The sequence below is a fragment of the Oryzias melastigma genome, linkage group LG6 (assembly GCF_002922805.2).
Source record: "Oryzias melastigma strain HK-1 linkage group LG6, ASM292280v2, whole genome shotgun sequence".
Classification (NCBI taxonomy): Eukaryota; Metazoa; Chordata; class Actinopteri; order Beloniformes; family Adrianichthyidae; genus Oryzias; species Oryzias melastigma.
Window position 1 is genome coordinate 10,085,427 of NC_050517.1, and position 12,900 is coordinate 10,098,326.

The following is a 12,900-nucleotide window of genomic DNA, read 5'->3' on the forward strand; positions in this document are numbered from 1 at the left end:
CAGCTCTGCCCCTCTCTTTACCCGAGTGTCCAAAACATATGGCCAGAGATTGATTGAAACGACTACAAAGTCTGTCATTGATCTCCTGCCTATGATGTCCTGATGCCAGGTGTATTGATGGACACCTTTGTGCTCAAACATGGTGTTTTTTATGGACAAACTATAACGTGCACAGAAGTCCAACAACAAGATGCCGCTTGGGTTCAGGTCAGGGAGGCCATTCCTACCAATCACGCCCCTCCAGGTGCCACTGTCATTGCCCACTTTTTGCATTAAAGGATGACAGAGTCCCCTGTTGGGGCACTTTCCAGTGCCCCTCCAAGAGACACCAAGAAGGCCGGGTACTCAGAACTGCTGTTTGGCCCGTAAGCCGAAACCACAGTCAGAGCCTGTCCCCCACCCAAAGGCGAAGGGACACGACCCTCACGTCCACTGGTGTGAACTCCAACACTTGGGGGCTGAGCTGGGTGCTCAGGAGTAAGCCCACCAAAGCCCGCCGCCTTTTTTTACCCATGTTGTTTTATAATTTTATGATTTTAGGAAAATATTTTTCTGTGTGGTGGATGTCTCAGGGTTTTTTTTTTATATTGCAAATCTCTATTGTGTTTTGTCCTAAGTGCTAGAAGTCTTAAGGGAAAAATTAAAAAGGGGAAACTTAAGAAAGAACTTAAGGCAATATTTAAGGGAAAATTTAAGAAAATTAAATGGGTTACTAAGGGACACTTTAAAGGAATGCTAAAAGGAAAGGTAAGGTGAAACTTAAATAAGAGCTTAAAGGGCTATGAATAGCTATTTAAGAAATACACACAAACATTTACACACATAAAACTCACTCAGACGACTTTATTGCACTCACTCTGTCCATGGACAATCACACACATTATTTTAGTTTTATTTTTCTGAGCTCAGATGTTTACAGGCCTTGTATTGTTTAGCTGTAATCAATAAGTTTGTAATGTGATCACTCTGTGTACTTACTCTGGACGCTCCTTTGTTCAGCTCACTCCGCTTCCTCCTTCAGCCCTGAACTGCACTTCCTCTTCCCTTCTCTTTTCTCCCCCCTAAATTCTAAACTTATTTTCTCAGCGCTTTTCTTTTATCTCACTCTTAAATCACTTTTTCTTCGACAAAAACACTTTTATTCCATCTTAATCAATTTCTTGTCGACAGCCACGTACAATTTTATATTGGTGACTGCTGACAATGCTATTGATCTAAAATTACTTCCGCCAATAAACACTTTACCCCACATGTGTTACTACGGTCTTGACCAATTTCTTGTCGACAGCCACGTACAATTTTACATTGGTGACCGCTGGCAATAATATTGATCCAAGAACACTTTTCCCCGTGTGTGGCAACGGTCCGTTTGGTTCGATCCAGTTCAGTGAAGACTATTTCACAACCCATGAACAGACAACTTATTTGGAATTTCTCTTAACTCTTATATTCACTTTTACTCTTATATTCTATTTTACTCTTATGTTCTCTTTAAGTCCTCGTATTAGACTGAATTAAAACAACTGACCTGGTTCGTTGGCCCTGGGAGACGTCACCGGTCTCGGAGGGCAGTGGAGGGAAAATCCTATCGACCGGCCCCGGGGTCAAACGTTGTGTCCGAGGTCTTCTGTTCACGGGTCCCCGTAACGGACCCGCCCTGCAGCAGGATTTCGGTCCTCTTCCCCCACGGTCCTCCTTGATCGGCTGTTGTCTCCTGGGTTTCGGCACCAACTGTCAAGAATGTCTCTAAAAGGTTTTATATAAATGTTTTGTAAGTCCAAGAACCAGGTCAGTATTGATTTTAGTCACTCTTTGTACAAACAGGAGAGATTCGGCAAGAGATCATTCAGAGAAGTCTCCGTCCGGGTCTCTGGCTGCTGCCGCACCCACACAAGGATTTTTAATAAACACACATAGGAATTCCGTAAATGGGCATAACGAAGCAATGAGGTCAATTGTTACTAGGTAAGGAAGGTCAGTTCTACACAAGATGTCTTAAGTAACCCATATAAGGAGTTGTTTTTGAGCACAGATCTTAAGGAAATGAAACCGCAGCTGCTCAGCACAGACAGCTTCATGCTTAGGCAGGATATGCTGCAGTTTTCAAGACACACACACACACAATTTTGTTAATATTTACAACACAAATATAAATACAAAATTAGAGAACATTAACAAATAAAACATCAAATTCTTTTTTTTTTTAATTCAAATAAAAGCCAGATTAAAATGGTAGGTCTTGAGCCTACCTTTAATAACATGAATAGCCTCTGCGGCCGTAAGGCTCTCTGGGAGGCTGACATTGAGGTCCATAAAAACTGAATGAGGTCTCACCGAATGTTTTAGTACTTACTTTAGGAAAAACCAAAAGATCTGTACCAGTGGAGCAGGGTCGGCAAGGGCTCATACTTTAAAATTGTATCAGATAGATATGATGGCCCAAGTGTCAGGGCTCTCCACTCCTGACTCTTCTCTGCCTGCCAGTAATCGACTGATTACACACACCTGCGCTCTCCCCTTTATATTGCTCTGCTCTCCACCTGCTCTCTGCTAGATAGTTGTCAGTCTTCTGCAGCTCTCCAGCACATGCCTGCTCTGCCTTCAAGTCTGCCTGCCTGCCTGCTCTGCCTTAAAATCTGCCTTCCTGCCTTGCCTTCAAGTCAGCGTGCTCTGTCCAACCTGTCTGCCTGATCTGCCTGTCGACTCGCGACAACAATCTACCTACTTGCCTGCCTGGATCATGCTGCTCTGCACTGCCTGCCAAGCCTGAGAGTGAGTAATCAAATAAATTATTCTCCTTTCATACTGCTGTGGTATTTCATTTAAGAATTGCTCCGTGATTTTCAATGGACTGAGAGATGAGTGTTGGGGAGCAGGAGGGGGCGGGGGAAAAGGTGCATGTGCATGAGAGAAGTGGCGAGCGCCACAAGGAGAGGAGAAAAGGGCAGAGCGCACGAGCTTGCTAACAGTTATTGTTAATTTGCTAGGAAAGCAAGGAAAAGTAATAAAAATGGGGAAGGAGCAGTTTTATTTAATAAAAGCAGAACCATTCAGCGATTTTGTTTCACTGACAGAGTAACGGCACAACACGTCAAACTTTGTTGTATTTAACATTTTAATTGAGAAGATGACTGAGGAATATTCCTACATTTTAAAAAAGCTGAAACAAACAGAGGAAAACCAGTCCAATTCCCTCCATAAAAATCTTATGACTAAGCTTTCCGGGTTCACCTTGCTCATGGATTCCTTTCTGAGGAAGGAACCCCTGAAGCTGTGATCAAAAGTCTGCTTTACGGCAGAAGTCAGTACACACAAAACCACTTGCTGCATATGCGCTCATTTTATCAGCAAAATTCACTCTACTGGGAGCTAAGGGATAATATTACAGGTCAAAATGAATCCAGCATGTCAAAAGATGCTTCAATGTTTAATTTATAGCATAAAGTGGCATTAAAACTTTGATGAGCCACATCGCATGTCACAGCTCACAGCTGTGGGTCGAGACTCACGAGATTTAGTTGCGATCTACGGGATTTGGCTAGGCAAGGCAATTTATGTGTATAGCACATTTCATGTACAGAGACAATTCAAAGTGCTTTACATAAAGCATTAAAAGAAACAATCAAAAGAAATAGTAAGAATGTGATCATTAAAATAAAATTAAAAGAAAGTACAAAGATTTTAATTTATAACAAGTATAGATAAACAGTTTAGACGTGAACTTTTGAATACATATTAATTAAATTCAACTGAGAACAGGTGAGTCTTTAACCTGGATTTAAATACACTGAGTGTTTCAGCTGATCTAAGGTTTTCTGGAAGTCTATTCCACATCTGTGGTGCATAAAAGCTAAATGCAGCTTCTCCATGTTTAGTTCTGACTCTAGGAACTGATAAAAGACCGTATCCAGATGACCAGAGAGGTCTGGCTGTTACATACTGGGTCAGGAGGTCAGTCATGTATTTGGTGCTAAACCATTCAAAGCTTTATAAACCAGTAACAAAACTTTAAAGTCTATCCTCTGGCAGACAGGTAGCCAGTGTAAAGACCTCAGAACTGGACTGATGTGGTCTACTTTCTTGGTCCTTGTGAGAACACGAGCAGCAGAGTTCTGAATAAGCTGCAGTTTCCTGATGTAGTTTTTGGTAGTTCTGTGAAAACACTGTTACAGTAATCAAGTCGACTAAAGATGAACACATGCACTAGTTTCTCCAGGTCCTGCTCAGACATCAGATCTTTAATCCTTGAGATCCATCCATCCATTTTCCTGACCGCTTTGTCCCTTTTGGGTCGCGGGGGTGCCGGAGCCTAACCCGGCTACTGAAGGGCGAAGGCGGGGTACACCCTGGACAGGTCGCCAGTCTGTCGCAGGGCCTATCTTTGAGATATTTTTGAGATGATAATAGGCTGATTTTGTGACTGCCTTAATGTGTTTATCAAAATGTAGGTCTGTGTCTATCACTACACCCAAGTTTCTGGCCTGGTTGGTAGTTTTTAGTTGAATAGATTGAAGCTCTGTAGTGACGTCTAACCTTTTTTCTTTAGCCCCAAAGACAATAACCTCAGTTTTGTTTTTGTTTAATTGAAGTAAGTTGTGACACATCCAGTCATTAATGTCCTCAATGCATTTACCAAGAGCCTGTACAGGGCCTCGGTCTCCTGGTGTCAGTCTAGTACAGTGTTTTTCAACCAGTGTGCCGCGGCACACTATGTTCTGGTGTGCCGTGGGAAATTACAGTTTTTCACATATATAAAACATTTACCATCACTAAGGTATCCGCTCTGATTTAACACCATAGACTGTATATAAAATAACTGGACAGAGCAAGCCCCCCTACTTCCGTGTTCCATATAGGAAGTACCACTGGGTTGCAAAAAGGCCAAAGTCCCATTGACTTACATTGGGAAACAGACAGTTATTTCTCAGTCATTTTATGTCAGAATAATCATTCTTCCTCTGCTGCTTTCTGCTTAACTTCTTTTTTCTAATCCTAATTTTTTTTAAAGATTTTTTTTCCATTATCACAAGTTATTAGAGCCAAGTTATTGACCAATCAGATGGCTCAATAAGCGTTTGTGGGTCTGACGTCGAACGTCTGGGGCGTTTGATTGACATATGACGGGTAGCCAATGGGAGCAGACTTCATCAATGAGTTTGTGAAGACCTTTTAACACCTACTTTACAATTCAACAATGTACCAATCATTGTCCTACTGTACAGAGGAGCATGCTGTCGACATTTTTAGATGAGGATTTACTCTGTAGAAATAGATTTCACTCTGAGGTTATGTGCTTTGGACTTTTTTGTTAGTTTAACGTTCATTTTTCACTTTTTTTATTGTAGCTTATAAATTATAAGTTGCATATATGTGCATAAAATCACCAACCAAAGATTCATCTTCGCCGCACTTTTCCAGCTTCAGCCTTAATTAGACGCAACCGTCTGAGGAGCGCTAGACAAAATTGAACGGGCCTGGTCGTATTTTCAAACAGAAAAATGATCCAGCTGTTCTCTTGTTAGGATGGTTATTTATTTTAAATACCGCTGAACGCGCTTCTCACGTGCATCTGATCAGACTGTAAACCTGGCCGCACGTGAAGTAACGCTGCAGCTCGCGCGAGGGGGCCGCGCGCAGTTTGGGCACGTCGTCACCCAAATGCTCCTTTTATCTCGACAAAAAGGAATAAATGTAAGTAAATCCAAAAGGACCGCTGACAGAATCAAATGTTGGGATGGTTTTCCCTCAAAGGCTTCAGCAATGACTTGTACAATTCTCTCGAGCCGCCGACGCTGAAGTTGGCTTCCGATTCACAGCGAGAGCGTTCCACTGTATTTTTCGAACTCAGACCATCTAAAAACAGGTCCTGTTCGGAAAAATCGGAAGCCAACTTCAGAGTCGTCTCGAGCCGGCGTTTACATCCGCGGTCCCGTGGTAAAGGCGTGGAAAGAGGTGGACGGTTGCAACAAACTCACTCCTGATTGGCGACAGTACTTCCTGTAGATTCCATGACTCAGCTATGACTCAGACCAATCGCTGAAGATGGGTTGCAAATGGCGGTATCCATTTCAGGAATTGACGGTGAAAGCGGCGGCCTACTTTCGCGAGGAGAGGAAGTAATGCATTTCCAATGGGGGACCTCAGTGCTCGATCTGTCCATTGTTTTTACAGTCTATGTTTAACACTGGATAGTTTTGAATATGCAAGATGGTAAAAGACATTTTTCTTCTATAAATGACTTTAATCAAAATGATTTTAACGCAATCCGGCCGCAAAACTAGCCGCAAACTCAGCTTTTAGAAAAGTCCCGCCTCCTTCAACTCTCTCCACCAATCATTGTTGAAGGGTTGATCACATGTCATCATTCTGACCAATCAGAAGTGGTTAACGTCCTCACTTCCTGTTCTGATTCGGCTCATAAAGTCTCTCAGTTCCAACTAAAATTACAGGTAAAGCTCGTGTTTAGCGGTGTAGCTTCCAGCGGGATCCGACGACAGACAGTTTAAAAAATGAACAAAAGAATGAAGCTCAGAGACGACAGTATGACGGCATCTGCGTGAGTTAATGCACTACATCCCCCATGATGCATTGGGTTAAAGAAGTGTGGTGGCAGGGGGGCGTGGGACAAACCCGGGATCATGCCATATATGTTAGTTACTAAACAGTTGATCGGAGGACACCGTCACTGACCGTGATATCCACACAGAGAGAAAATATTTAATTAAACCTCAAGAATTAAGATGGAAAAATATTTAACAGAGATGAAAGGAAATGGAGAGAAAGAGAAAGTGCGCGCGCTGGGGGGGGGGGTTGGGGCTTACACGTTCATTCAACAGCGCAAGAGCCAAACATAGAGAGAGAGAGAGATAACACAAAACGTAAAGAAAATGAGAGACATTATAAAAGAAGAAAAAACTGAAACTATTTGACTTTTCTTGATAGTATGAAGGAACAGAGTCTGCAGGAAATAATTCTATATATGTATATATATCCTATATATTTTTATGGCTCCACAATCAACCTGTCAAGACACCTGAGAACTGAGAGAATCTTCTCTAAAACAGAGCAGATCATCACTGAGAGAAGAAAGCAGATGATATCCTCAAAGCTGAAACTCTTTTGTCTTTCTTAATGTCAATGTGAAAAAGAAGTCTGGATTTACTGGTTTTGCACAATCTAATTTGTATTTGGGTTGTGGTTGCAGAATTTTGTGTTGTTCACTTCAAATGTTCACTTCAAATGTGTTTAAAGGAAAAAAGCTTAAAATGTGTCGAGTTAAAAACTGAATAGTTAATAGCTAGTTCTTTTATCAGTTATTTTGTAAATTTTATCTGGAAGGGATAAATAACAGCATATACATAATTTACACTTCATGTTAATAAAATCATGTTTACATTATGGATTTTGTGCATAATCCTACATAATAGTTGATAATAAATTAAATATAGCAAAAAGAACCTAAAAATCCATTTGGTATCAGAAAGAGCCGCTGTTTTCAGAGAGCTAATGCAACAGAACTAAATCTCTGAGAAGAGCCAGATTTCATCACTATTGTGGAGCGAAACCAGGAAAGACCGTAGTTTTTACTTTGTCTGAAAGATTTGGAAGTATTTTATGAAAAAAGCATTCATAAAAACTGATTATTTAGAAGTGGAAAAAATGGAGTAGCCTGCCACATCTTCATTTCCCTCTGATTTTATGGCGTCTACACAATTGAGCCCTCTGTAGGCTGAAAACTTTTATTTCCATTAAAAGACTTGGCATCCTTTTGTTCCTAAGACACTGCCCTGTCATTATTTGTATATATATCCAACTTCATATTGAGATCTGATGTATCTAATGTGTTTCTTTAAAGTGCTCCTTTTTTTGTGAGCAGTGTATATTTTTTTAGTTTATATAGAACAGTTACTCTCCTGTTCATTGTTTATCCCATCACTAACAATGAGTGGAGAGAAGTTTTATGTTATTATTCATATTCTCTAAAAAAAAAAGAAAGTAGGCTAGAGTTCACAATTTCTTCCACGGTATGTAACTTCTAAGTCTGGGTGGGGAACTTCAGACCCCTTTCAGAGGATATGGTAATTTATTCACTTATAAAACCTAGCAGGTCTATGGTCTCTATTTCCCCGAGAAACAGAAGAGTTATAAATAAAGCTCACTGGAACTTTTCCAAAATATGTTGGTACCTATCTGTGCTGTTTTTCCTAGAGTGCTCCTGTTACCGCAAGGGAACCGTGGTGAGTCAGTGTCCTGCGCATGGTCCCTGTTTCTGCAATCCTAGGACAGGACAGTGTCCTTGCAGGAGGGGGACAGAAGGAGATCTGTGTGACCGGTGTGAGGATGGATACTGGGACCTGGATGGGTGGGGTGGGTGTCAACCCTGTAGCTGTCACCCTGAGCACTCTATGTCAAACAAATGTGACAAGGCAAGATGAGATTTTGTTGAAGTTTTCTTGTTGCTCCCTCATCAAAAGCTCTGACTCAACATTTACTGTCTAAGGGTTTGACTTCCACAGGTGACTGGACAGTGTCATTGTCATCCAGAATTTGGAGGACAACAGTGTAACATGTGTGGAGAGAATTATTTTGGGAGTCCAGAGCTGCAATGTTTCCGTGCGTAGATTCTTCCAACTTTATATCTTATTAGTTCCTCCAACTTATTTCCCTCTCTTGCTTCTCAGCTTGTGACTGTCACCTGGAGGGAACAGAGCGGCCATCATGTGATCCTGAAACTGGCGAGTGTATTTGTGGGTCGGGCATATCTGGAATCCTTTGTGATGAGTGCTCCCCTGGGTATGATGCCACATTTCCAGCCTGCAAGATCTGCCACTCATGTGCCTCCTTGTGGGCAGAAGAGATCACTGATGTTCAGAAAGCTGCTCGGAGGATGAAGACCTTTATCCCTCAGCCTAACGGCACCTTGCAGCAAACAATCAGCAGCCAACAACAGCGCATACTAGACGGATACTTTACAGTGGGTAGCCTGGTAAAAATCATGCTGATGTTCCTCCCTAGGCTGCAAAAGCTGGATAAACTATGTGTACAGATAAGGCAAGTGCCTTTATCAGCTCACAGACTTAGGAGCCCCATCTCTCATCAACTGTGTAAAAGATTGGTGTTTTTGACAAATAATTAAAGTCCATGTCTTATTGTTCAGGATGCTGAAGGACTCCATTGACACAAACACTATTCTGATTGACCCATCTGCTCTGCTGTTTATCGAGATCCACGGCACAAAGCAGCAGTCTAAGAATCTGTTGAACAACCTAAAAGATAATCTCATCAAAGGCAAAGATGAAGAGAGAGATGTCAAGAAAGGTACATTTGAATTTCTTTCTGCAAGTGTAGAAGTTTTGTCCTGTGTTTTATCTATTTATTTAAAGTATAGCTCACTGGACCTACACCAGGCTTGCTAACAACACATTTTCTGTGCCAGTGTCTACTTGCCCCTAAGTATATTCTGTTTGTTTGATGATGCAAATTTCTTGCATGAAACTTTTGGTACTCTGCAAGATGACCGGAAAAGTAGCTTACATGAAGTGAGGGACAGCACAGTAAACCAGGTCCAAGGACTGGGCAAAACTAACTCAGATTAGAGCTGTAAAACAGGTCAATGAGTTATCCAAATGGAACATACAATGTACTCTTACACCTTTAAATTCACTGATGGCAGGTGAGAAGATATGCCTGGTTTTTCCTCAAACATGGTCCTGAGATACAACATCGATAGTGTCAGCTTGTAGATGTCGATGTCTTTGAAGGATCGACTGAACAGGGATTTCCCTCTCCTTCTCAACCTTCTTTTTCACTCTGCAACCCTTAACACCGTGCCCTAGTTTACCACTGTAGAGACTCAAACCAAAGTGTTGTATTTTTTAGCGTTCCAATCATTTTATCATTTTTATTGTTAGTTAATGGGGGTTTTGCCAAGTTGCATCAGAAATTCAGACTCAATGTCCTTTGGCAGAAAAGAGTCTTTTACTGGAACTTCCCTGAAATGAGATGGCTTGAAGATGGACCTGAAGGCCAAGCTACCTAAATTTGCTCCTCCCAATGTGAAGGAGCAGAAGCTCTACTCTGACTTCTCTCAAGGTGACAGATGTTCTCAGCCTCCAAAAGCACATTCGCACTGAATGCAAAGGCGGCCAATTTTAATGTTAAGTCCATTGCACAGACCCAAATTGAGGCGATCGGAAGTCACGCAGTATGATTTCAGTTAGGAGGGCAGCGCAACAGTAACTCAGCTCATGTGAGCTTTTCAAGAATAGATTTTTCCTGATATCTAAAACATTAGTTGACTCTGTGGTGGGCTGTGAAATAGGTACAATAACGATCAGTAATCATGCCACGGTTGAGATGCATATTGATTTAAAAAGACAAAGAGGTCACTGGAAGCTCAATACCAGTCTACTCCAAAAATAAACTTTCAGTGAGGAACTGTCAAATGATATCTAGATTATTTTCAAATTAACATAGGATCAACAGAAATAAAAGAGTGCTACAGTTTGGGAATTGTCAAACGTTTATATTAGAGGAAAGATCATAGCAAATGCTTCTAAAGTGAAAATATTGAATTCAGAGAAAGTACATAGACTAGTAAGAAGAGAAATTAGAAAATTTTGAAATTAGAAAAATTTGGCAAGGCGGTATTCAGAGGATAAATATAAGACCATCTGTAAACTAAAATACTAGTTACAAAACATTCACAACAAAAAAGCAGAATTTGCTCTGTTTAGACTTAAGACAAAATTTTATGGGGGGGGTGTGAAAAGAATGGTCGACAATTGGCTAGACGATTAAAATAACAGGATTATTTAAACATAATGATAAAAATGGAATGGTTTTTAAATCATTCTATCAAGATCTGTATACTTCGGGTGGTAATTATGATGAAGAAGAAATGAAAACTTTTTTCTCAGGTCTGGACCTTCCAGCTCTCACCTGTGAACAAAAAGAAAAATGAGATGCCCCTATCACAGAATAATAAATTAGGAGTACTATTTCATCCATAAAAAATTGACAATCTCACCTGGATAGGTTTTCTATTGAGTATTACAAAAATATGTAGATATTTTATCACCCATACTACACAAAGTCTACCTGGAGGCATTTGAATCAGGCTCGCTACCAGCCTCATTCAATGAAGCATTGATATCACTCATTCCCAAAAAAGAGACGAACACTTTGAACCCAGCTAATCATCGACCACTAAGTCTTTTGGGAGTGGACTATAAGATACTGACAAAAATCTTGGCCTCACGACTCGATAAAATATTACCTCGTATAATCAATGGAGATCAGGTTGGTTTTATCGGAAATAGGAAATAACATGAGAAGACTTCTACATGTGATGCACATAAGCAAACCCAGCCTCGAACCAGTCACGGCCTTCTCCCTAGATGAAGAGAAGGCCTTTGACTGGGTTGAGTGGAACTTTCTTGTGGCTGTCCTCTCACAGTTTGGCTTTGGATCTGGATTTGCAAATGGGTAAAAACTGTGTATTCTAATCCAAGAGCTGCAGTCTTGTCAAACAAACTGATACCAAACTTCTTTGATCTTTCTCCACTGCTTTTTTACTATATTTTTGGAACTGCTGGCCCTAGCAAGCAAATCAAATCATAAGTAAAATCAAAACTTTATTTATAAAACCACTACTCATACTGTGAGCAACTCGAAGTGCTTTACATTTAAAAACAAAACGTACACGGTAAAAGACCCCCACCCCCAACACATACATCCATGACCCCTCCCACAATATATACTTAAAAAAAAAAAAAAAACATAAAATAAACTTAAGGCTTGACTCTGCAGTGAGGAAGCAGTGACCTTCTACCAGGAGACAGCTCGGTCAAAGGAACATCACCACAGTGCCCACCCAGACCGGGACAGCAACGGAGTCCACTCCACAGCTGTGAGGCTGCAGTGCATGTCATGGTTCAGCCCTGCTCCTTCACCCCACCCTTTCTTCCTCCACTCTAATTTCATTAACCTGTGTTGATTAAGATCTCATTATGCTCCAGCTGGTGTTCACACTATTAAGGTCCTCACTTTCACATCCACACTGCCTGTTCATCGAATTAGTTCACGTTCCAGCAAGCCATAGTTCACGTATATCTTGTAGTTTCATGGTTTTGACCCTTTTCTGGACCCGTTTAAATGATTTTTAGCCTGTCCCCTTTTTGGAGTTTTATCTGCCCCGTTTTCCTTTGAGGTTTCTGAAGCCTTCATCTCATCATTGAGTAAAGCTGATCTTTGTGCTTCATCACACTTCTGTGGATATTCAGCCTCCATACAACAACAGTGCAGCCCTCAAGTGATTCTGGTGACACCATTGGTCCTGCGCATCTACACTTCAGTTTCACTTCAGTTCCTCTAGGCTCACCTGTGCATCTGGCGGCAAATGAACTACCTCAACCTCCAATATAAAAACTTTAATTTAAACCAGTGGTTGCTTTGCTTGGGTTGTCCTCTGAGGCTCTCCAGCAGACTGTTGCAGAGGCGAGAACCATAATGACAGAACGAAGCCTCACCATAAGTTTTTCCTCACCTAAGGAACAACTAAAAGGCCAGTGCTGCAGGACTTCGGGGTCTGCGAGGGTTCGTATTTTAAAAGAAGATCATCTAAATCAGGGGTCCCCAACTGGCGGACCGCGGTCCGGGTCCGGACCCCGAGACCCTTTTATCCGGACCGCCAAGCATTTTTAATAAAAAGTACGATTTTTCATTCATCTTTACACGGCGATTTGTGAACAGGCGCTCGCGAGGACAGCTACATTCAGACCGGGGTCCTTCAACCGGCAAAAGCTCAGAGCGGTGTTCTAATGTTTACGTAGTTGGGACATAAAGTTATCTGGAATGTGCGTGAACAATGGCTCTGTCTAAAATGAGAAAAGTGGACTG

General features: G+C 41.4%; 1 protein-coding gene across 7 annotated transcripts in view; it reads left to right on the top strand.

The window, feature by feature from the left end:
* Window positions 1–12,900, top strand: part of lamb4 (laminin, beta 4) — a 133,101-nt gene that overhangs the window by 73,988 nt on the left and 46,213 nt on the right. For 6 of the 7 annotated variants that reach the window (XM_036212259.1, XM_036212257.1, XM_036212261.1 and 3 more), the window contains 4 exons: window positions 8,209–8,426; window positions 8,517–8,613; window positions 8,682–9,051; window positions 9,158–9,318. In XM_036212259.1, coding sequence (XP_036068152.1) covers window positions 8,209–8,426; window positions 8,517–8,613; window positions 8,682–9,051; window positions 9,158–9,318 — 846 coding nt within the window. The remainder of the gene's footprint in view (window positions 1–8,208; window positions 8,427–8,516; window positions 8,614–8,681; window positions 9,052–9,157; window positions 9,319–12,900) is intronic. The other variant, XM_036212263.1, reaches the window with a different exon arrangement.